The 22,231-nt window shown below is 38.1% G+C and overlaps 1 protein-coding gene and 1 long non-coding RNA gene across 10 annotated transcripts in view; both read left to right on the top strand.

Moving 5' to 3' along the window:
- The window catches only part of MKLN1 (muskelin 1), a 417,215-nt gene that overhangs the window by 221,564 nt on the left and 173,420 nt on the right, over positions 1-22,231 (top strand). For 3 of the 9 annotated variants that reach the window (XM_017532631.1, XM_037739987.1, XM_037739983.1), the window contains exon 1: positions 2,751-3,326. The exons of 5 other annotated variants lie outside the window; for them this stretch is intronic. In XM_017532631.1, coding sequence (XP_017388120.1) covers positions 3,229-3,326 — 98 coding nt within the window. In that variant the 5' untranslated portion in view covers positions 2,751-3,228. Of the gene's footprint in view, positions 1-2,750; positions 3,327-22,231 lie in introns of those variants that run through there. One more of the 9 variants, XM_017532636.2, reaches the window with a different exon arrangement.
- On the top strand, positions 6,185-7,055 carry LOC108307296. The gene is made up of 2 exons (XR_001826491.2): positions 6,185-6,638; positions 6,759-7,055. It is a non-coding gene; the product is annotated as an uncharacterized LOC108307296 (long non-coding RNA).

Below are 22,231 nucleotides of genomic sequence, written 5' to 3'. Positions count from 1 at the left end.
TGTTTCACTTTAATGCCTCTCTGGGCCTCATAATTTAAAAGGATTTGCATTTCTCAGATAAAGTTCTTTTTTTAACATTTAAAAAATTTTCAGCTCAGTATCATAACTATCTGTATTTATGTTAACATAGTAATGCTTTAAATTATTTTACCATTTATAAAATTTGTGATGCAGGAAAGCCACGCTATCCTGGGTCTTCACCTTCTGAGTAGCAATCATACCTGAGGGATACATGTTTGTAGTCTGAGAAGTGCTGGCATTCTTCTTCCTTTGCAACTCAGAAGTCGCTAATTCAAGTTATCTTTTAGCACTGTTCATTCATTCTTTGATAAATATTTACTGAACATCTACTATTTTCTAGACACATCAACAGGACTGAGGATACAACTGTGAACAAGATATGCATGAGTCTTATCTTCATGGGAGCTATCAGAAATAAAGAGGAAATTAAAATACATTGTGATGTGTTCTAAGATAAAGAGGGAAACTTAGAGTGCCAAGAGAAATGTAAAAAATGTTACCTATCCTGTGTTAGCTTGCATAGGAAAAAAAAAAAAAATGAAGAAAAATGTCACCTAACCCCATAGCAGGTGATGAAGAAAGATTTTCAGCCAGATGCAGTGGCTCACACCTGTAATCCCAGCACTTTGGGTGGCTGGGCCGAGGCAGGAGGATCACTTGAGCCCAGGAGTTCAAGACCAGCCTGGAAAACACAGTGAAACTCTGTGTCTACAAGAAAATTTAAAAAGTAGCTTGGTGTAGCGATGTGCGTCTGTGACCCCAGCTACATGGGAGGATGAGGCAGGATGATCCTTTAAACCCAGGAGGTCAAGGCCTCCATGAGCCATGTTCATGCCACTGTACTCTATCCTGGGGGACAGAGTCAGAGTGAGACCCTGTCTCAAAAAAACTTCCAGAACAAAATAGTCTACAGGATGAGCTGGAATTAGCCAGGTAAAGTATAGGAAAGAATATTTCATGCCTGGCTTAGAATAAGCCCCGGAGGCTAGAAAGAACATGGACTCTATGGGAACAAATTCAGTGCACTGGTTTAGAGGGCAGATGTCAAAGTGCAAAGGAGAAAGATGGGGGGAGGGGACAAGGGAAGCTGGAGAGAAAAATCAAGGCAGGTTAATAAGGTCCTCTGTTAAACAGTTTAGAAGGGGACTGAAAGACACCAATAGGATTTAAGCTTAAGAAGAATTAGTTTATACGTGTTTTTAACAAAGATTGCTCAGGAACTATGTCTGGAAAAGAACAGGGCTTGACTTACATTAAGGTAAGACATGGAGTTACAAAACCTGGGGCCCAAAAGAATTGGAGCGAGTTAATTCCTCTCCTTTAAAGTGTCTCTTTTCTCCAAAGATAACCAGTGTATCATCTCTGGGGCTAACATTCTTTGTCCTTTTCCCACTGTCTGTGGCAGCTCCCAACCCAAGTCACGAGGGCTACAGCGTTCCCTCAAGGAACCCATACTTTTCCAACCTGCTGCAACACACAGAGCACATGTAATTTTATTTATTTTTCTGAGACAGAGTCTGACTCTGTCACCCAGGCTGGAGTGCAGGTGTGTGACCTTGCCTGGCTGCAACCTCCGCCTCCTAGGTTCAAGTGATTCTTATGCCTCAGCCTTCCAAGTAGCTAGGATTACAGGTGTATGTCACCACACACGGCTAACTTTTGTATTTTTAGTGGAGACGGGGTTTCACCATATTGGCCACACTGGTCTCGAACTCCTGACCTCAGGTGATCCACTTGCCTCAGCCTCCGAAAGTACTAGGATTACAGGTGTGAGCCACCGCACCTGGCCAAGCACATGTAATTTTAAAGGTGAGCATACTTGTGGCCTTTCTTATTTTATTGTTGTTATTTTAGAGATGGGGGTCTTGCTACATTGCCCAGTCTGGTCTCAAACTCCTGGGCTCCAGTGATCCTCCCACCTGGGCCTCCCAAGGTGCTGAGATTACAGGTGTGAGCCACTGTGCCCAGCCTGGCCTTTCCATTTGGCTTTTTCTGATCTGATATCCTCATTTAGGCCACTATTAAATTTCCATCTATAGAAGTAGGAAGTCAGGAAAGGACTGGAGGGAGTTTCGGCAGGTTAATGATTGCAATGGAAAGAGAATACAATTATTGAGGTGTTTTGACTCACTTGGTCATTTCCCGAGAAACTCTTTGCTTAAATGTTTCCACTCTTCAGGTGGAGATGACGATACCGTTCAGGTTTTCAGAAGTCCAACCTCTTGGACAATAAGCAACATATAGTTTGGTAACTGCAGTGGCTAAGCCAAGGAAAAAATATGCATAACTACGACAAACAGGTACTTAATGGGAACCTTATCTAAAGCTGCCAGATATTTAGACCAAGTGCTCTTTTTGTTATAAGCTGGTGTGATGCCCATATGGTTTTCAGGGCTGCTGTTCCCTCTGTGAGGAAGGAATCGTCTTTTTCCTGAACTTCTCTTTCTCTGAACTTTGAGGCCATATTTCTGTCAGTTCAAAGTGGGCAGATTTGCCAACTGGAAAGATGATGAGACGCAGCCTCCTAACTCTGTAAGGACTTTTCAGGTCTGTGGGTGAACGTCATTCCCGATGCTACAAGATTAGCAGGACGTGCCTCACAAGATATGTTTACAATGAAGGGCATCACAGACTGAAAACCAAACAGGGTAGGAGAACACAGGACCATTTCCTTTTCCTGTCTCCATCTGACCCTGGAAGGCGGGGACATTTAAAACCAGGACCACTCCAGGAGAAGAGCACGTTAGCTACTGCCCTCCAGCCCCCTTCAGTGTTGTTTTCGTAAAGGATTTAAACACTGGCGAGGGCGGTGGCTTCCAAAGGCGCACAGGCGTCCCTTTTCCAACTTGGTCTTCTCATTCTCCCTTCCTGCTCCATAACTACAACGTGTTTCTGTTTGTAATCATCTTGGCTTGTCCTTATCTCTTCTTGTAAGAAAAATCCTTTGCGCCATTCCCCTCCAAGCTCCAGAAAAAAGCCTGGAAAACGCTCCCACCTCAGCCCCAGTGTCGCTCAGCGGTCAAGGAGCGAGCGACGTAGGAAACCCTGAGATAAGACCCTGGCCCCGCGCTGGGGCCGGGTAACGGTGCGGGGGCACGGAGCGCGGCCGGCCTGGGAGGGCGGCGGCCCCTTTAAGAGCAGGCCACGCCCCCTCCCTCCTTCTGTTCGCGGCCAGCGGTCGGTGGCGGCCGCTACGGTGCTGACAAGATGGCGGCTGGCGGAGCTGTCGCTGCGGCGCCCGAGTGCCGGCTTCTCTCCTACGCGCTACACAAGTGGAGCTCCTTTTCCTCCACCTACCTTCCCGAGTAAGTGCCGGGCCCTGAGCTCGTGCTGCCCCACTCTTCCGCGTCAGCACGGCTGGGCCAGGGGTGCCATGGAGGGCAGCTGAGCCGAAAGGCCCAGGCGGGGCCTGCTGAGGGGGACGCGCGGCCTCGGGAGCCTTAGTTCAGCTGCTGAGAGCGTTGCTCGGCCCCGCTCGGCCCCGCTCCGGAAGGGGTTAGGGTCCCTGGAGCGAGCCCAGGGAGAAGGGGCGAAGTGTGTGGCGGATCCGGGGCGCGCACAGGAGAACCGGAAGCCCAGTGGTGCTGCGCTTGGGATTTGGGGGTTGAGGTTGAGGAGGGCTTGCGGGTCGGGCGGCTCAGGGAGGTGGGGCAGGAATCGGAGCTTGCGGGGCCCGGCCCGCGGGGAAACTACTCCGAAGGTCTGAGGTCGTCCGCGGTGGCCGGCGTTGGGGGACAGTTCAGTCGATTGCTGCCGGGACAAAGTGTAAAGACGAGGAGTGTATTCCAGAGTGGGGTCATTAAAAGTGGTTAGCTCTAGAGTAGCGTTAAAAGTCACAGAAGGCTGAAAAGTTATGGAATCCTTCTGAATCCCGGCAACCGGGGAGAAGTTGTAGGGCTGGCAGACGATGTCTTTAATGCCTGGAAGTTCTGAAAAAGATAGGGAGGGGGAAGGAGGGACGTTACTGAAGAATTCCACTGTTACGGCTCATTAGAAGATGGGTTTGCATAGACACAAACCAGTTTCCCAATCCAGAAACTCAAACAGAAAAATCTGGCTTTAATGAATTTGATTTTCAACACCCGCTCTCGTGATCCCCGATTTAGGTGTTAAACAGTTCAGTTGCATTGTTAGTTTTTTTTTTTTTTTTCTTTTTTTTCCTTTAGCAAATTCCTTCTGAAATGCTGAAAAAACTCTTACACAGTATCTTATTTATCTTTGATTTATCTTTGAAAGGAGGAGCAGATCTAACTCCCAGTTTTACAAGCTAGTGGAGAAACTGGCTTAGCAAAGGTTTGAGATCTGTGCAGATCCTTTTTTCCTCTAGCAAATTCCTTCTGAAATCCTGAAAATACTCTTACGTAGTATCTTACATATCTTTGGCTTACCTCTGAAAGGAGGAGCAGATCTAACTCCAATTTTACGTGTAGTGGAGAAACTGACTTAGTAAAGGTTTCAGATCTGTGCAGATCCTGAAGAAAAGTGCCAGTTGTCCCTGTAACCATCATCTCACAGGCTGGAAACGATTTTACGAACAAACAAATTAATGAATACTACATTTTTATCTTACTAAACAAAAAAGTGACTAGATCTGTGAGGCATACTCAAGTAAGTTTTCCACCTATATTTGAGAAATTCTTCACATTTATCCAAATTTGATTTCACTAGTTATATCAATGAGGAATCTCAAAATGGAACTGCAACTGGAAGAATCTGTTTTGACTGCCAGCCTCCCTTTTTATTCACCAGGTCAGGATTTAGCATTCAGTAGGATCTGGCTCACTGAAGGATGCCAAGTGACCGGTGTTTTGATTTGGCCGGTGTAGCCTATTATTCATGGCCATATCCCTGATTGATGCTGGAACTCAACTTTCAGTTTTAGAGTGAGCCACGTCAACATTCCAGCCATCAGCTGCAGTTGAAATGTGGCCCTGTGTACCTGACTTCTGATATTTTAGGTTACCATGTTCTTGAATGTGAAGTTACTCAGCATTTTTCTATACCCAGGCTAGGATTATGAACAGTTGGGAATTGGTGTGGCATTGTTTGATCAAACTGTAGAGACATTTTTCTGGTCTTGAATTAGTCTATTTCCAGGATGTCACTCCTTAAACTGTTGATGTAGGCCTCTTGAATAACACATGTAATATCTGCATTATCTGTTGCATGGACATTTTAAGAAAGAGTACATTTCCAGCAGGAAATGATTTAGTGGGATGGCAACTTTAATCTGACTTTGTGTCTTGTTACTCTGGTCCCTGGTTTGCAGTGGGCAGAACACTAGTGTTGGAGTTAGCAGCAATTTGAGATTGGAGAAATACATTGCTGCAATTTTCTCAAGCACATACATAAAATAGTATTTAATAGTTATTTGACTTTCATACAGTTCCATTTACTGTATCTTAATCCTTATGACATTCTGTTTACAAATATAGTTTGTTTGTTTGGCAGTATAGTTTGTATTTAAAGCATAAAGTATTAGAGCAATCTGAGCTTTTTTCTTTGAAGGATTGTAGGTGAGTATTATTATGGAGCTTAAGCTGGAGAATATTGTGTCTGCTGGGTTGGTATGTGCCATGCCTAAATTATAAAACTCTTGGCTCTGAACTTCTATAAGCAAGCAAAGATATTACTCCTCTGTATGTAAGAAAGGGATTGGCTTTACTTACCTTTGCCTTAAAATCCCTTCTAGCAGCAATTGATGTATCTTTATTGGCAGTGGAAGCCACATTAAGGTGCTTCTTAAACAGTCTCATTTTAGGTGAAGTCGTTTGTTGAAATTGTCCACAAATTGGCAAATAATTTGTTGACATAGATCTAAACATTTTGAGGTGGCAGTAATAAAACAGTAACAAAAATGGTAAACATTTGTGATGCGCCCTCCACTTGCTAGGCTCTCTTATGAACGAACATTTTTAAGTGTATCAACTCATTTAATCCTTACAGCAATCCCAAGTGGAATCTCCATTTCCCAGATGTTGGAAACAGGTAGGGAGAAGTTAAAACTTGCCTAAGGTCACACAACTGATTGGAGCCAGGATTTGAATCAAGGTAGTCAGCCTCCACAGTCTGGTCTTTGAGTACAGTGATTTACTGCTTCTGCACAAAGTAGATGCAGTACAGGAGATCAGAGCTTTCAAAGAGTTCTTGTGTTAAAGACACATTTTAGTTGTGTAAAGAAATGTGAAGTCATTTTTAAAAAGTTGAACAATTTTATCTCTTATTTTCCTTCTAAGGACTTAGAATTTTTTCCCCCTTCTTTCAGGGCAGAAAAAAACAAACATTTCCCCTTTCAACTCTTTTTGATTTATTTGGACCTTAAAAATGTTAAAGCAGGCGTGAGTCCAGCCCCCGCCAGCTCGCGAGCCACCCGCGAGCTCACACCGGCTTCTCTCTTCATCCTCTGCTTGCCGGCCGCCATCGCCGTCGTGCTGGGCGCCGCTCTCCGCCGCTGCGCTGTGGCTGCAGCCGCCCGGGCCCGACCCCCGGCCCCGCCGTGGCTATCCAGTTAGTTCGCTATTATTCCCATGGGTCAAATGAGACAGATGAGGAGTTTGATGCTCGCTGGGTAACATACCTCAACAAGCCAGATATAGATGCCTGGGAATTGCGTAAAGGTAACACACTTGTTACCTATGATCTGGTTCCAGAGCCTAAAATCATTGATGCTGCTTTGCCGGCATGCAGACAGTTAAAATGATTTTGCTAGTACATTTCGCATCCTAGAGGCTGTTAAGGACAAAGCAGGACCTCATAAGGAAATCTACCCCTATGTCATCCAGGAACTTAGACCAGCTTTACATGAACTGGGAATCTCCACTCCAGAGGAACTGGGCCTTGACAAAGTGTAAACCCCATGGATTGGCTTCCCAAGGATTTATTGATATTGCTACTTGAGTGTAAACAGTCACCTGGAAATAAGATAATATGTTAATATTATCTTATTTGAACAAGTTTTCCTTTATTGAGTACCAAGCCATGTAATGGTAACCTGTACTTTAATAAAAGGGAAATGAGTTTGAAATTAAAAAAAATTAAAGCAGATCCAGTTTTAGGGAATACGTTTTTACTTTGAGACTAACAAAATGGCCTTTTATTTTTGTGTGCTTAGAAGAGATTGCCTGTATTTTACTTTTTTTCTGAAATTTACACCTAATTTGAGAGTTAAATACACTTACTTAAGTAATTCATAGAATTACATATACTCTTACACATAAAAGTATTTTGTAAACTGCTAATCCCTGTGCTCAGATGTTTATTGTTGTAGCTAATAATGATGCTAGCTATAATTTATTGAGCACCTAATGTATGCAAGATGCTTTTTGTATACAGTTTAATTCTTGGCACAAACCTGTAAGATAGGTATTATATATAAAAAAAAATTTGCAGAGGATGAAACTGAGGTCCATACAGAGTAAGTAGCTTGCCCAGGGTCATATAGTTTTCCAGACCCTTGACAGGTTTTCTGACTTAAAAACTATTGCGTTGTGACTTAACAGTCACCATTTATTTAGTACCTTCTATTCTTCAGGTACTGTACTGAGCACTTTGCATGTGTTCTTTGATTCAGTCTTCACAAAAATATGAGATAAATATTATTCTCTGTTACAGCTAGGAAAAGTGAGATTCAGAGAGGTAAATTAACTTGTCCAAGTCTAAGCGTTGAAAGTGTAGGAGGGGCAGGGCAGGGTGGCTCATACCTGTAATCCCTGCACTTTGGGAGGCCAAGGCAGGAGGATTACGTGTGCCAGGAATTTGAGACCAGCGTGGGCAACACAGTGGGACCCCATTTCTAAAAACAATGAGGAGGAGGAAGAAGAAAATGTAGGAGATACGGTTCTCACCTTGGGCCTTTTGACTTCTGAAAGCTGTCTCATAATTACATATGGCTATCATGTACGTATGTCAAATTGAGATTACAGATAAGAAGTACTCTAAGGTTAGAACAACAAGAGAGGGAAAATATATTTTATCTTGATGTTTAAGATTTTAATATACTCATGAAAACTGGGAGAAACTTGGCAAGTATTGTTTGCATATTAGGTATTTTCATTTGTATAAATGATTTTTATGTTGTTTACATGTTTTTGAATGACAAATTAGATGATAAAATTTGATGGATTTTTAAATGTGTTTACCTTTTCCCTATTATTACTTAAAATCAAATAGTACTTAAAATAGTACCTTGTGTCAACATGAGATTCATGGTTCAGAGTACAAATGTTATGATTTGACAGCTAGAATAGAAAGTGAATTTATTTCAACTCCTTTTAAAACTATTCACATTTAAAAATGAATGTAGGCTGGGCATGGTGGCTCAGTCCTGTAATCCTAGTACTTTGGGAGGTTGAGGCAGGACCATCACTTGAGGCCAGGAATTTGAGACCAGGCTGGGCAATGTAGTAATACCCCATCTCTACAAAATAAAAAATATATGTAAATATTTATATATTTTTATTATACAAAATGCATATGCATATTTGTATATTTTTATGTAAAAAAATATTAATTTCCATATATTCTTTTCTCTTCATCGCTATAAAAGAAAAATAACACCCTGTCAACACCACATCTCTACAAAAGAAAAAAAAGAAAAAAGGATATGTAAAATGTATTTCAATCTGTTTTATAGATAATAGACACTTTTTATATGATCTATTAATATATTTATATATGCAAATATATTTTGATGCAAAAAATGCTCTGTTTATTATTTACAAAATATAGACCCACAGAAACAAAATTTACGTTACCCTTGATATCACTACCTAAAGATTACTAGTCACCCTTTAAATATTATTTATCATTCCAGATCTTTTGCAGTATATTATATATTTTTCAATTTACTATTGTTCTCAGTTTGCTGTTCTGTATTTGCTTTTTCCTCCTTAACATATAATAAATGCTTATGCTATTAAGTATTCTTCTATATTATCTTTTTTTTTTTTTTTTAAGGGACAGGGTCTTGCTCTGTCACTGATGTTGGAGTGCAATGGCATGATCATAGTTCACTGCGGCCTTGACCTCCTGGGCTCAAGCAGTCCTCCTGCCTCAGTTTCGCATGTAGCTGGAGCTATAGACACATGCTACCATGCCTGGCCAATTTTTTTTTTTTAAAAGGAGTCTGGCTCTGTCACCCAGGCTGGAGTACAGTGGCACCATCTCAGCTCATTGCAACCTCTGCCTCCCAGGTTCAAACGATTCTCCTGTCTTAGCCTGCCAGGTAGCTAGGATTACAGGCATGTGCCACCACGCCCTGCTAAATTTTTTTATTTTTAGTAGAGGCAGGGTTGCTCTATGTTGGTCAGGCTGGTCTTGAACTCCTGACCTCAGGTGATTCATGTGCCTCGGCTTCCCAAAGTAGCTCAGGCGTGAGCTACTGCACCCGGGTCAGAAAAAAATTTTGAACTCATTGGTGATAAATCCCTAGATGTTGAGTTGCTGGATTAAAGACATCAGTTTATTTCCTTCTATCTGTGTAGACAGACAGCACTCTGGGCAGTCTGGGTTCATTTTGGCATTATCCTTGGTAATTTGGAAGAAAAAAATGTTTAAATCAGAGACAGGTCGTTCGAGATGTCTGGAGAATGCTTATAATTCAGAAGTGATAATACTCCCGATAACTTTTTTTTCTTCCTCCTCTAGCCCTTTATTTTAGCTTTTAAGTGAATTTTGATTTTTGTTAATTACATATAATTGAAAAACAGGACATATTTATGAAATTTATTGTGTATTTGGTGTACAGATAAAGATGGTTGCACAAATGGATTTGAGGTGTTGTTATCATAATTCTGTAGGCTCCTGCAACGTACAATTTGTGAACCACTAGTTTGGAGGAATGCAACTCCCAGGAGACTGGAGACTATTATCCCTTTCTTTTCTTACTTTTCTTTCCCTACTTTAAACTGAGATTTAAGGACACTGACCTTGCTTGGGAACCTTACTGGCCACTGAAGGTTCTGTGTTTTTTAGTCTGGGATTGTTAGAACTTCAGAAAAATAAAAACACTCAGGATGGAAGAAATATATGAGATAGACGCAGGATGAGAATTTGTCTTTATAGCTAATTCCTAGAATTAGATATTTGTGACTTTTGGCAAGTTATGATTCTTTCATGGGCGTCAGCTTCTTGTGTAGAAATATTTTTTATCTGGATAAAATGTTGCCAGCTTTATGTAGAATTTTTGGAGCAGTTGGGCAAATAGTTTTATTTGCATAACTTTTACGTAAATATTTAAATAGGTTTTTGATGAATGATTTTTGGCCTTTGTGATGTTTTATATGTAGGTAAGATACATTTCAGCCACTTGTGGCAATGAGTTTGCTGTATTTCAGTCATTCAGAAATCGTTTTTGGAAATATGAGAGATTTCCTAGACTGTAATTTTAGAGATACAGCTATTTATAGACATTTTAATATGTATGTTTCAAAGAATAAACAGTTGAGAATTTAGAGCTCCCTGATTATTGTTTGTTTATGTCATTTGTCAGAAATTTCTGATGAGGGACCATAGAGTGGAATATTTATAAAATTGCTAGATCTTTATAGGTTCAATCTTAGGATAATTGATCCAGATATCTTCTCTACTTCTGGATTTCCCAGGGCTTGTTTTGTGAATGGCTGGCTCTGTAGATTGTTGCTTATTAAGGGGTGGTCAGATAAAGCTCTGAGAAGTCCAGCAGTATTAAAATCTATTAATATGAAGGACTTTTGAAGAAAATATTTTTTATCATCTTTGCACATTGTGGAGATGTTTCTCTTAGAAAATTTTTTTTGTTGTTTAATGAGAACTTCATGACTTGGTTATGAATATTTGTAAAAACCCATGAAGTCAAAGTAACATTCTATAGACTACAATATATATATATTTATACTATAGATAAACAAATATTGTTTGTTTTAATGGGTTTTGCTTATGATGAAATGTTACTTATTAAGATTAATCAATGTTTAAAAAAGTATACAAAGAGAAAGGAAATATTATTTATAGTCATTACCTAGTAATAATTTAAGTAGTCTAATATAAATCTGTCCTTAAAAAAGTTGTTAAATGGCAGCTAATTAGATTGAAGTACTCTAACATAACTTATATTTTGAATTGGTAGTTAATAATAATTGGAAAACTAGGCTGTAGATTACATAGCCTAACATTGTAGGGTTTCCTCTTAACACATTTTAGCTGTGTCCCACAAGTTTTGGTATGTTACATGTTCATTATCATTTACATAAAAATGTTTTTCAAATTTTATTTTGGCTTATTCTTTGACCTGTGAGTTATTTGTTTTTTGTTTTTTTGAACAAGTATATTGCTTTCTTTCTGAACATTTGGGGATTTGCTAGTTATCTTTCTCTTATAATTTCACTATGATTAGAGAACACACTCTGAATGATTTCAGACCTTTATTGATACTTATTTTATGGCTCAGCATTTTTATAAATGTTTATATACCCTTGAAAAGACTATGTATTCTGCTGTTAACTACTGTCTTCTATGTACTTTATTAAGGTAAAGTTTGTAAATTTTGTTATTGTGTTGTTCAAATCTTCTCTATCCTTACTGAATTTTTTTTTTTTTGCCTTTTTTTCTATTCATTACACAGAGAGAGGTGTCTTGAGGTTAAGTGTTGAATGTATCTTACTGTGATTATGGATTTGTATATTTCTCCTTTTAGTTCTATAAAGAATTAAACTATATGCTTTATGTATTTTGAAGTCATGTTACTAGGCACATACAAACTTAAATCTTTCTAGTAAATTGGCTCTTCTTCATTATAACATGTCCCTTTTTATCTCTAGTAACACTTCTTGTTTGTTGCCTCAAAGGCTTAGTATAGCTACACCTGCTTTATTTTGGCTACTATTTGCTTGCATAGTATAACTTTCCCTCTCCTTTTGCTCTTAATGCTCCTGTAGCTTTATATTTGAGGTCTGTTTCTTGTTAAGAATAAACAGATTTTTGTTTGCCTGTTTTTAATTAAATCTGAAGTATATTTAGCTCATTAACATTTAATATAATTATTGATAAATTGGGGTTTATGTCTATCATTTTATTGTTTTCTGTTTGTCTTACTGGTTCTATATTTTATTTTCTCTCCATTGTTGCCTTCTTTTGGATTAATCAAGTGTTTTAAAAAATATTATTTAATTCCTCCCTTTCTGTTAGCTTGTTAGTTATATATTCTTTACTATTTTTTTGGTGGTTACACTAGATTACCACAAGCACTCCTGTGGTACATAAGAGTTGCATATTCATTAGGATTTTGAATGGTATTTATCGCTCTCCTGCTTTTATGTTATCATTGTCATGCATTTCAAGTCTACATTTAAATCCAGAGACTATTTTGTACAGTTAATATTTGCCCTTTCCGTTGTTCTTTATTCCTTTTTGTATTTACATGCTTCCATCTGATATTAATTTTCCTCTGTCTGAAGAACTCCTTTTGAGGAGTTTGGTGGTACTGAAATCTCAGTTTTTGCGTGTTTTGAAATTTATTTATTTTCATACTTAAAGAATGTATTAACTGACTGTAGAATTCTGTGTTATTAGCTGTTATTTTCTTGAAGCACATTAAAGATCTCAGCTCATTGTCTTCTAGCTTCCATTGTTTTTGTTGCAAAATCAGCTGTCAGGCTTATTGTTGCTTCTTGTAAGGTAATGTGCCTTTCTTGTTAACTTGCCTTTCTCTTTGTCTTTCTCTTTTTCTTTAAGTTTAAACAGCTTTTCAGTGATGCATCTAAGAATGGTTTTCTTTGTTTGTACTCTGGAGTTTCTGGCATCTCTTGAATTTGTAGTTTGACTGATGAGTTGTGAAAAAATTTTGACTTTTAAAAAATACTGTTTCTGCCCCATTTTTGTCTCCTTTCTTCTGCAACTCCAATTAAATCTTTATTATACTTTCGATCATTTCCCGTATGTCTCCTGCTTTCTTCTGTTATTTTTATAATTTTTTTTCCTCCTCTTACTCATTCTGTATAGTTTTTACTTGCCTATATTTCAGTTCACTTATTCTGTATTTAACTATGTCCAACCTGCTTTTTAACCCATCTATTCTTAATTTTAGTTATAGTACTTTTTAGTTTTAGAATTTTTATTTGGTTGTCTCTCTTTTTAAGGTAGATTCTAATTCTCAGGTGAAAAATCTGTTACCTATTTTTTTTATCATATTAATCAAATTACTTTAAAGTCTGTGTCTGAAAACTCCACTATCTGGATTACCTATAGGCCTATTTCCATCATCATTTTTCTTTTGGTTTTGCATCTTGTTAGGCCAAATAATAATAATAGTTAATATATTTGTATATTAATGTATGCTAATTATATATTGAATTACATATTATGTTGTATATTATTAAATGTTGATAATAACATAATAGTAATAATTATTATTAGGCAACTTTTTGATTGAGTGCCAGACATCATATGCAGAATTTTAGATACAAATTTTGTATCCATAATGATGCATTTCTCCAGATAGATTTATACATCTTCAGGTTCACCCATCTTCTTGCAGGCAGATAGAGATCACTGAAGCTGTCAAGTACTGAGCTGACTTGAGGTTGGGTTTTCAGCCTTATAAAACTTGTTCTACCTGTAATTTGCTCCAACTTGGTAGCCCGCTAGGGATCTCAGTTAAGAGATTGGGTATTTTTAGAGCTTCTCTAGCTTTTTTCCTCTCCAGATTGATGAGAGTTTTAAAAGCTCCTTCTTCCTTTTTAATTGCTTTCTGCTGGCTTTTTTGCCTTTTGCCATGTGCTGTTTAAAAGCTGACAAATCCGTTAAGAGGAAAATCAGTACTGTCAGATTTGTTCTTCTGTGCCTTCTTACACTGTGGGATCTTGACTCCTCACGACTTAGCTTGTCTTACCAAGTTTTGTCCCCCTACTCCCTTGAAATTGCCAAGTTTTGCTGAGTTCTCTGCCTCCTTGTTCTCTGCCTCTGAGTGGCTGTCCTTGTTGGGCTTCTCAGCCCCTTGCCCTGCGCCATTAAAGAAATAGGTGACATAACGTTGAAAGGGAAAGCTGCACAGAACGAGATACGCTTCAGTGAGTTCCTTGCCACCTTGAAGTCTTAGCTACCTCAGAAAGTCTCTTATAGTTTAAGAGCTTTCTCCCAATTTAATACAGATTTTCTAGTTTGAGAGGGAGTGTTGGTCTATTACAGACTATTCTGTTATATTCAAAAGCAGAAATCTGTGTTTAGTTCTTTTGGAATAGAGTGTTCTATCTTATAGGCCTATGAGTTTCTCAGTTATGTTAATGTAATAACATAAGACTTGATCCCCAGAGTTCTTTGGTCTCTTGCTCAGGTTTTTCCTTCATTAACTGCTTATTCTTGCTATCTGATGGGAAAAAAATTGTGGTACATAAATATAGTTGACCATTGAACAACATGGATTTGAATTTGGAGGTCTACTTATACATGATTTTCTTCTGCTTCTGCCACCTGGAGAAAGAGAGTCAATCCCTTCTCATTCTCCTCCTCAGCCTATTCAACATGAAGATGACAAGGATGAAGATCTTTATGATGATCCACTTTCATTTAATAATATTTTTCTCTTCCTTATGATTAATAACAATCTCCTTTCTCTAGCTTATTGTAAGAATGTAGTATGTCATACATATAACATGAAATATGTGTTAATTGGCTGTTCATGTTATTGATAAGGCTTCTGGTCAACAGTAAGCTATTAGCAGTTGACGTTTACGGGAGTCAAAAGTCATACAAGCCTTTTTCAGTTGCTTTGGAGTTGGTGCCTGTGCCCCCGCATTGTTCAAGGGTCAACTAAGTATAACACTATTTGTTAGCGTATTTATTCTTGATCTTAGCCAAAAGGCTGAGAAGTGATTGTTAAGTAGTTGTTTTAAATGCTTATTGACTAAGAGTTAAAATGAGATTTTATTTTTGGTTTCGTTAGTGATTTGCACATTTATTTTGAGACTTATTTGTTTAAGGTTAAGAAATTGAGAATCGGTCGGGTGCGGTGACTCATGCCTGTAATCCCAGCACTTTCGGAGGCCAAGGTGGGCAGATCACTTGAGGTCAGGAGTTTGAGACCAGCCTGGCCAACATGGTGAAACCCTATCTCTACTAAAAATACAAAAATTACCAGGACGTGGTGGTGCGTACCTGTGCTCCCAGCTATTTGGGAGGTGGAGGCATGAGAATTGCTTGAACCCAGAAGGCTGAGGTTGCAGCGAGCTGAAGTCATGCCATTGCACTCCAGCCTGAGTGACAGAGTGAGACTCAAGTCTCAAAAAAAAAAAAAAAAAAAAAAATTGAGAGTTTAATCTTTCCATAAGTATAGTATTTTCTCTTCAGATAGTATGATTTTTAAATTATCTGCCTTTTTATCAGAACTTTTATGAAATCGTATTTATGTGAAGATGTATGTTTAGAAGGAAGATACTTGGGTTTGGTGTAAACTTTGATTTTGTAAATGTTAGTATTTAATACTTCAAAAATATTCCTACTTTTTTTAGTATGACTAATATTTATATTTATTTATTTATTTGTTTGTTTTTGAGACAGAGTTTCACTCTGTCGCCCAGGCTGGAGTGTAGTGGTGTGCTCTCAGCTCACTGCAACCTCCACCTCCCGGGTTCAAGCAGTTCTCCTGCCTCAGCCTCCTGAGTAGCTGGGATTACAGGTACATGCCACTATGCCCTGCTAATTTTTTTTTTTTGGTAGAGATGGGGTTTCACTATGTTGGCCAGGCTGGTCTCGAACACCTGACCTTGTGATCCACCTGCCTTGGCCTCCCAAAGTGCTGGGATTACAGGTGTGAGCCACTGCGCCCAGCCAGCATAACTATTTATTATGGTCAATATCACCCATGTATTTGTTGTTAAGGAAGTTGTCTTATGTACATAGAAATGCTATAATAAGCTATTTTAAGCAAGCCTGGATATGTTCCTTTTCCTTTCCTGTCACTGTCATCTTTCTTCCCTTTACTCTTTTGATTAAGAAGTTCCATCAGAAAAGTCATAAAATCTAACTTCAGCTATCAGCTAAAATGTTACATTCTCGGGAAATCCTACCTGACCCTCTTTCCCCATTGATCTGGCACCCATTCCCCTGCCCCTACAATTAAATGCTTTTTATAACAACATGTACCTATCTGATATATCACTTTTTACAATTTGTAATTATGTGTGTGTGTGTGTGTGTTTGTGAATGTGAGATGGAGTCTTGCTCCGTCACCCAGGCTGGGGTGCGGTGGTGTGACCTCGGCTTACTGCAGCCTCTGCCTCCCAGGTTCAAGCTGTTCTCCTGCCCTAGACTCCTGAGTAGCTGGGACTACAGGTGTGCACCACCACACCTGGGTAATTTTTGTATTTTTGGTGGAGACAGGGTTTCATCCACCCGCATTGACCTCCCAAAGTGCTGGGATTAGAGGTGCGAGCCACTGCACCTGGCCTCTTGTAATTATGTATTAAAATGTATAATTACTTGATTCATAACTGTTTTCCCAATTAGACCAAAAGCTCCATAGAAGGTATGGAATTTTCCTCCAGCATCATTATAGTTCAAGCATAATATTTGTTAAAAAACTAAATGGGCGAATTAACTAGCCATTTTGATTACTTTTCTCTTTTTAATGCAGTTTTGGTTTAGGGCTGTAAGGAGTCATATCAACCATATTCAGAATGTCACATTACTGTTTTAAGTCCATTTTGTATTTTTTAAATGAGTTTCAGCAAAATCTTAAGTGAAATTGGTTATCTCTAGGGTGGAGGTACTATATTTGAAAAGACTTGGAACAATAGAAAGCTTCTTATTTAAATCTTGGAGTTTTAAAATATTTTTATTATGAAGTTATTTATGATTTTACAGATGTTTTTAATGAGACCTTGAAAAATTTATAGAGTGCAGTTTATTACAGAACTTGATTTGCCTAGCAGCTTTTAATAGTTTTTTAATATCAGTATTTTGATTAATTTTAAGATAGGGATCATTTCCTCTAATTCTTTGAACATAATTATTTCTTGGTTGTTTTCTTAATGTAATAGTGTTTTTGAGATGTAATTTACGTACCATACAATTCATCTACTTTAGGGTATTTGATTCAAAGGATTTTTGATAGATTCACAGATGTGACCGTTACTGCAGTCAATTTTAGAACATTTTCATAATCTCAAAAGGAAAACTGTAGTCTTTGGCTGTTACCCACTTATTCTTCCATCCCCAAGCAACCAGTAAACTACTTTTGGTTTCTATAGATTTGCCTATTTCAGACTTTTTCTATAAATGGAGTCGTATAACATATGGCCTTTTGTGATTGGCTTCCATTTATGATATTGTTTTCAAAGTTCATCTGTATTATATCATGTATCACTACTATATTCTTTTTATGGCTGGTAGTATTCTATTGTATGGATGGATATACCACATTATTCATTAGTTCAGTGGTCACTAACCTTTTTGGCACCAAGGACTGGCTTTGTAGAAGGCAGTTTTTCCATGGATGGGGGTGGTGGGGATGATGGTTTCAGGATGAAATTGCTCCATTTCAGATCATCAGGCATTAGATTCTTATAAGGAACAAAATCAAAACCACAAAACAATAACAACACAAAGAGTCTCATAAGGAGTGCCCAACCTAGATCCCTTGCATGTGCAGTTCACAGTAGGGTTGGCACTCCTATGAGAATCTAGTGCCTACGCTGATGTGACAGGAGGCAGAGCCCAGGCTGTAATGCTTGCTAGCCCACTGCCGCTCGACTCCTGCAGTGTGTCTCAGTTCCTAATAGGAACTGAACTGATACTGGTCTGTAGCCTAGGGGTTTGGGATCTCTGCATTAGTTGATAGACATTTGGATTATATCCACTTATTGGCTATTGTGAATAATGCTGCTATAATAAACACTTGTACAAGATTTTTGTAGACATGTTTTCGTTTCTTGGGTATATGTCTTAGCAGTGGAATTTCTGGGACATTTGGTATCTCTATGGTTTAGTTATTTGAGAAAATGCCAGATTTGTTGTTGATTTTTTTTTTTTTTTCTGTTACTGTGTGGTGTCAAGAAACTGTTTAGTGCATATAACTTGAAACCCTGTAAGGAAAGTGATCATTTGGGATTAGATAGCAAATTGCTTGACTTAAAATGTGTGACAGTTTAGCTAGTCCTTTATTTTCCTTATTTTTGTTGAGAATACATGGATTAACTCCCTGCCTTCATCTTTGAAGATATTTACCTATCAATGTACATACATGTACACACATAGGTACACATATCATACTTTACTCAGCAGTTTGTGCTGGGGACAGTAGTTGAAAGTCAATGTGTTTTTCCCTAAAATTTATATCATTTGTTTACATGTGAAATATCAAATGGAAGATATTTTTGGAAGCAGTGAAATTTGTTTATGAATTCTTTCCTTGTGCAAAATGAGACATACATTAAAAAAAAAACAACAACAACAAACTTTTCTCCTTGTTTCTTTTTTTTGAGACGGAGTTTCGCTCTTGTTACCCAGGCTGGAGTGCAATGGCGCGATCTCGGCTCACCGCAACCTCCACCTCCTGGGTTCAGGCAATTCTCCTGCCTCAGCCTCCTGAGTAGCTGGGATTACAGGCACACACCACCATGCCCAGCTAATTTTTTGTATTTTTAGTAGAGACAGGGTTTCACCATGTTGACCAGGATGGTCTCGATCTCTTGACCTCGTGATCCACCCGCCTCAGCCTCCCAAAGTGCTGGGATTACAGGCTTGAGCCACCTCACCCGGCTCTCCTTGTTTCTTTTAGCATTGATAACTGGGAAGTGAGAGACATAGATTTTTGAAGAGCTGAATGTAACTTCTAGTTTAATAAAGTAGATTCTTCCAGATCTTAGAATTTCAGATGAATGGAAAATTCATACATCTAGGTCTGAAAGTTTAAGTCTTTGGCATCTATGAAGATCTCCATTTCTACAAATGCTATGATGGGTGACAGGTTAAAGACAAACCTTTTTAAAAAATTTATATTTTTATTGCTACATAGTGGTATTTGAATAGCAATTATGGCTTTTCAAATTCCTATTTTTACCATAAACAGATTGTTAGGCGCTTACTGATTGCGGATAATATCCTGATCTATTAGAAGGTAGAAGAGAGAATCTCTGATGATGCATTGTCCATACATGGTTCACTAGGAGGTAGCAAAGGCTGTTTGAGAAAGTGACAAAAGCAGTAAATGCTGCAGAACTGAAATTCAGAGAATTGTACTTCCACCGTTGGGTGAGGCTTGAGGGGAGACTTTGAAAGAGGGAAATGAGCTACACCTTTCTTTGGGTACTGATTTAATTTCTTTAGCCATTTTTTTTTGCATTTCTTGAATGTAGGAATTTATCCTTACCCATGTGCATATTCAGCAGCTCCAATTTAGGAAATTGGTTAGTGTAACATATCATAACCAGAAAGATGCATGGAGGCAGACTTTTCCCTAAAGTTTATACAAGGCACTTAATGGGCTGGATCCTCTATCATGTACTTCTTTCTTAGACTTTGCATATATGAAATGGTGTCTTTGTCCTTATTTCTCTCCACATTCACTCTTTTTAATGATTTTAGTAAGTTTTTTCAGTTTTTATTAAGATGTATTTCATAGTTACAGTATTATAAGATAGTATTTATTCAAGGTGGCTTGGCTGATATTGTTAAGAGTCACTTGCCACTTTCCTCTCTGCATGATTAACATTTATTCTCCTCATTATTTGTTAGTGACCTCCCTTCTGTTTATAATTTCTTTATGATTCTGCATATCAGAAGGTAATAAGCACTTATCACAAATGCATTTAAGGGATGTACTACTCCCTGTAAAAAATTTAAATATATTGAAAATAGAACTCTTTGAATTTTACTCTTTTGAGGAAATTAAGATATCTTGAATTTTTTATCGTATTCTAACCTTTTCCAGGGCATACAGGGCAGCACTTATTTTTATATAAATCTGAGAATGTGTGAATTGCAAATTAATCTGCTAGCAGGTATCTAATGCTGTTGATAGAGATATGTTGCCCGGAGATTTATTGGATTTAATGAGACAGTTTTTTGATATATCCTTGAATTATGACAGGCTATTGGGCTGCCACAGCAATGTAAGTTCTGGAATATTTTTTAATGGTACAGAGAAAATGCTTCAGATACACTGCCATGTAAAAGAGAAAATGGTAAAAAACAAACAAAAAAAACCCCTGATTTTAAAATGGTTTGATTCGATTTATATTTTAAAAACACACACACATGATTCGTATGCCTGTGTATATAGAAAAAATTGCAAGGAAATTTACCAAAATATTAAGTGATTGTCTCTGGGTTGTAGTAATTGGGGTGATTTTTATTTTTTAAATGGTCCTTTTTTTTGGTATTGCCTGAAATTTTAAATATTATCGCATTTTAGCAAATAACAAATACTAAAATAAGAAAAAAATAGAGAGTTGTGTTTGTGTAAATTGCTTTGATTATAAACACAAGTTATGTAGGATCCTGTGTCCCATGTTAGTGAGTGTGAGTTTTATTTTTTTTAAAAGTGAGGAGCCATCAAAGGCTTTTTAAATAGAAAAGTGATGCGAATAAAGTTAAGTCTTTAAAAATTTTAAGTACTCTTATGACCCAGCAATGTTAGTTTTTAGTAGCTAATTTTGAGCATCTTCAAATTCAGGCATGCTTATCCCTGGAATTACATGTAGACCTTCCACTGGATACCTGGGCAAAAAATAGTTTTAAAATGTTCAGTTTCCTAAGTCTTACTATTGTGGATTCTTTCCTAAAATTGATCTGCTTAAGAACTTGCCTGTGGCCTATGCCCTTGCTCCTCAAAAATGTGGTCTGTTCACCAGCAGTATTGTCATTACTGGTTGCTTGCTAAATGCAGAAAAGGTGGTTCTGAATTCTTTTAAACAAAAGGAAGACCTAATCAATTTTTTAGTTGATAGATCATAAATAATTTTTTTTTTGAGGCAGATCTTGCTCTGTCACCCAGGCTGGCATGCAGTGGCACGATCTTGGCTCACTGCAACCTCCGCCTCCTGAGTTCAAGTGATTCTCCTGCCGCAGCCTCCTGAGTAGCTGGGATTACAGGCACACGACACTACACCTGGCTAATTTTTTTTTTGTATTTTTAGTAGAGATTGGGGTTTCACCATGTTGGCCAGGCTGGCCTTGTACTCCTGACCTCAGGCGATCCGCCCACCTCGGCCTCCCTAAGTGCTGAGATTACAGGCATGAGCCACTGTGCCTGGAGTGATAGATCATAAATAATTTTTAAAGATAGCTCATTATGCATGCTATTTTTGACAGGTAATTTGGAAGGTGGTTAAAAGAAACTTAACAATACAGGAAGAGTCCAGGTTGAATATCCCTTATTTGAAATACCTTAAGGCCAGAAGTGTTTTGGATTTTGGAATTTCTACAATTTTGGAATATTTGCATTATGTTAATGTATACTTAGCAGTTGGGCATCCCTAATCTGAAATTTGAAATCTGAAATGCGCCCATGAGCATTTCCTTGCAGTGTCATGTCAGAACTCAAAAAGTTTTTAGAATTTGGAACATTCTGATTTTGATTTTCAGATTTTGCAGTCTTAAACTGTAATAACAGAAATTCCTTCTGTTCCCTTGTCTTTATTTATGTGAGCAAGGGAGGATCACTAGAGGCCAGGAGTTGGAGAATAGCCAGGGCAACATAGTGAGACCCCTTCTCTACAAAAAATTAAATAGCCTGGTGTGGTGTTTTGTTCCTGTAGCTCTAGCTACTTGGGAGGCTGAGGCGTGAGGATCACTTGAGCCCAGGAATTTGAGGCTGCAGTGAGCTATGATCATGTCACTGCACTCCAGCCTGGGCAACACAGCAAGACTGTCTCAAAAAAGAAAAAAAAATGTGTATATGTATATGGAGAGAGAGAGAGAGTTGATGCTGAATCCCATTTTATTCTAGCAGTGATATTCATATATACATGAGATAATTCTTTCAAGAGTACGCGTGTCTTTGACAATGATCTCTAATACCTTTATATTTAATCATTCTCTGTCAAAGTTTCTAATATATTTATATTATTTTGGTCAATAGTATAATTTGTTTATAGTTACATGCATAGACAGAAAAAAGACTTGGAATCTAACACAAAAGCAGAAAGATAAGGAAAATATTAATGAAAAGTTGAACATGGAGGCTGGCCTTGATCCTGAAGGTCTACCTTTTCTCACCTTCAGGACGCATGGCTTAATG

Source organism: Cebus imitator, unplaced genomic scaffold, assembly GCF_001604975.1.
Source record: "Cebus imitator isolate Cc_AM_T3 unplaced genomic scaffold, Cebus_imitator-1.0 Scaffold77, whole genome shotgun sequence".
NCBI lineage: Eukaryota > Metazoa > Chordata > Mammalia > Primates > Cebidae > Cebus > Cebus imitator.
This window is presented reverse-complemented; position numbering and strand designations above follow the sequence as displayed.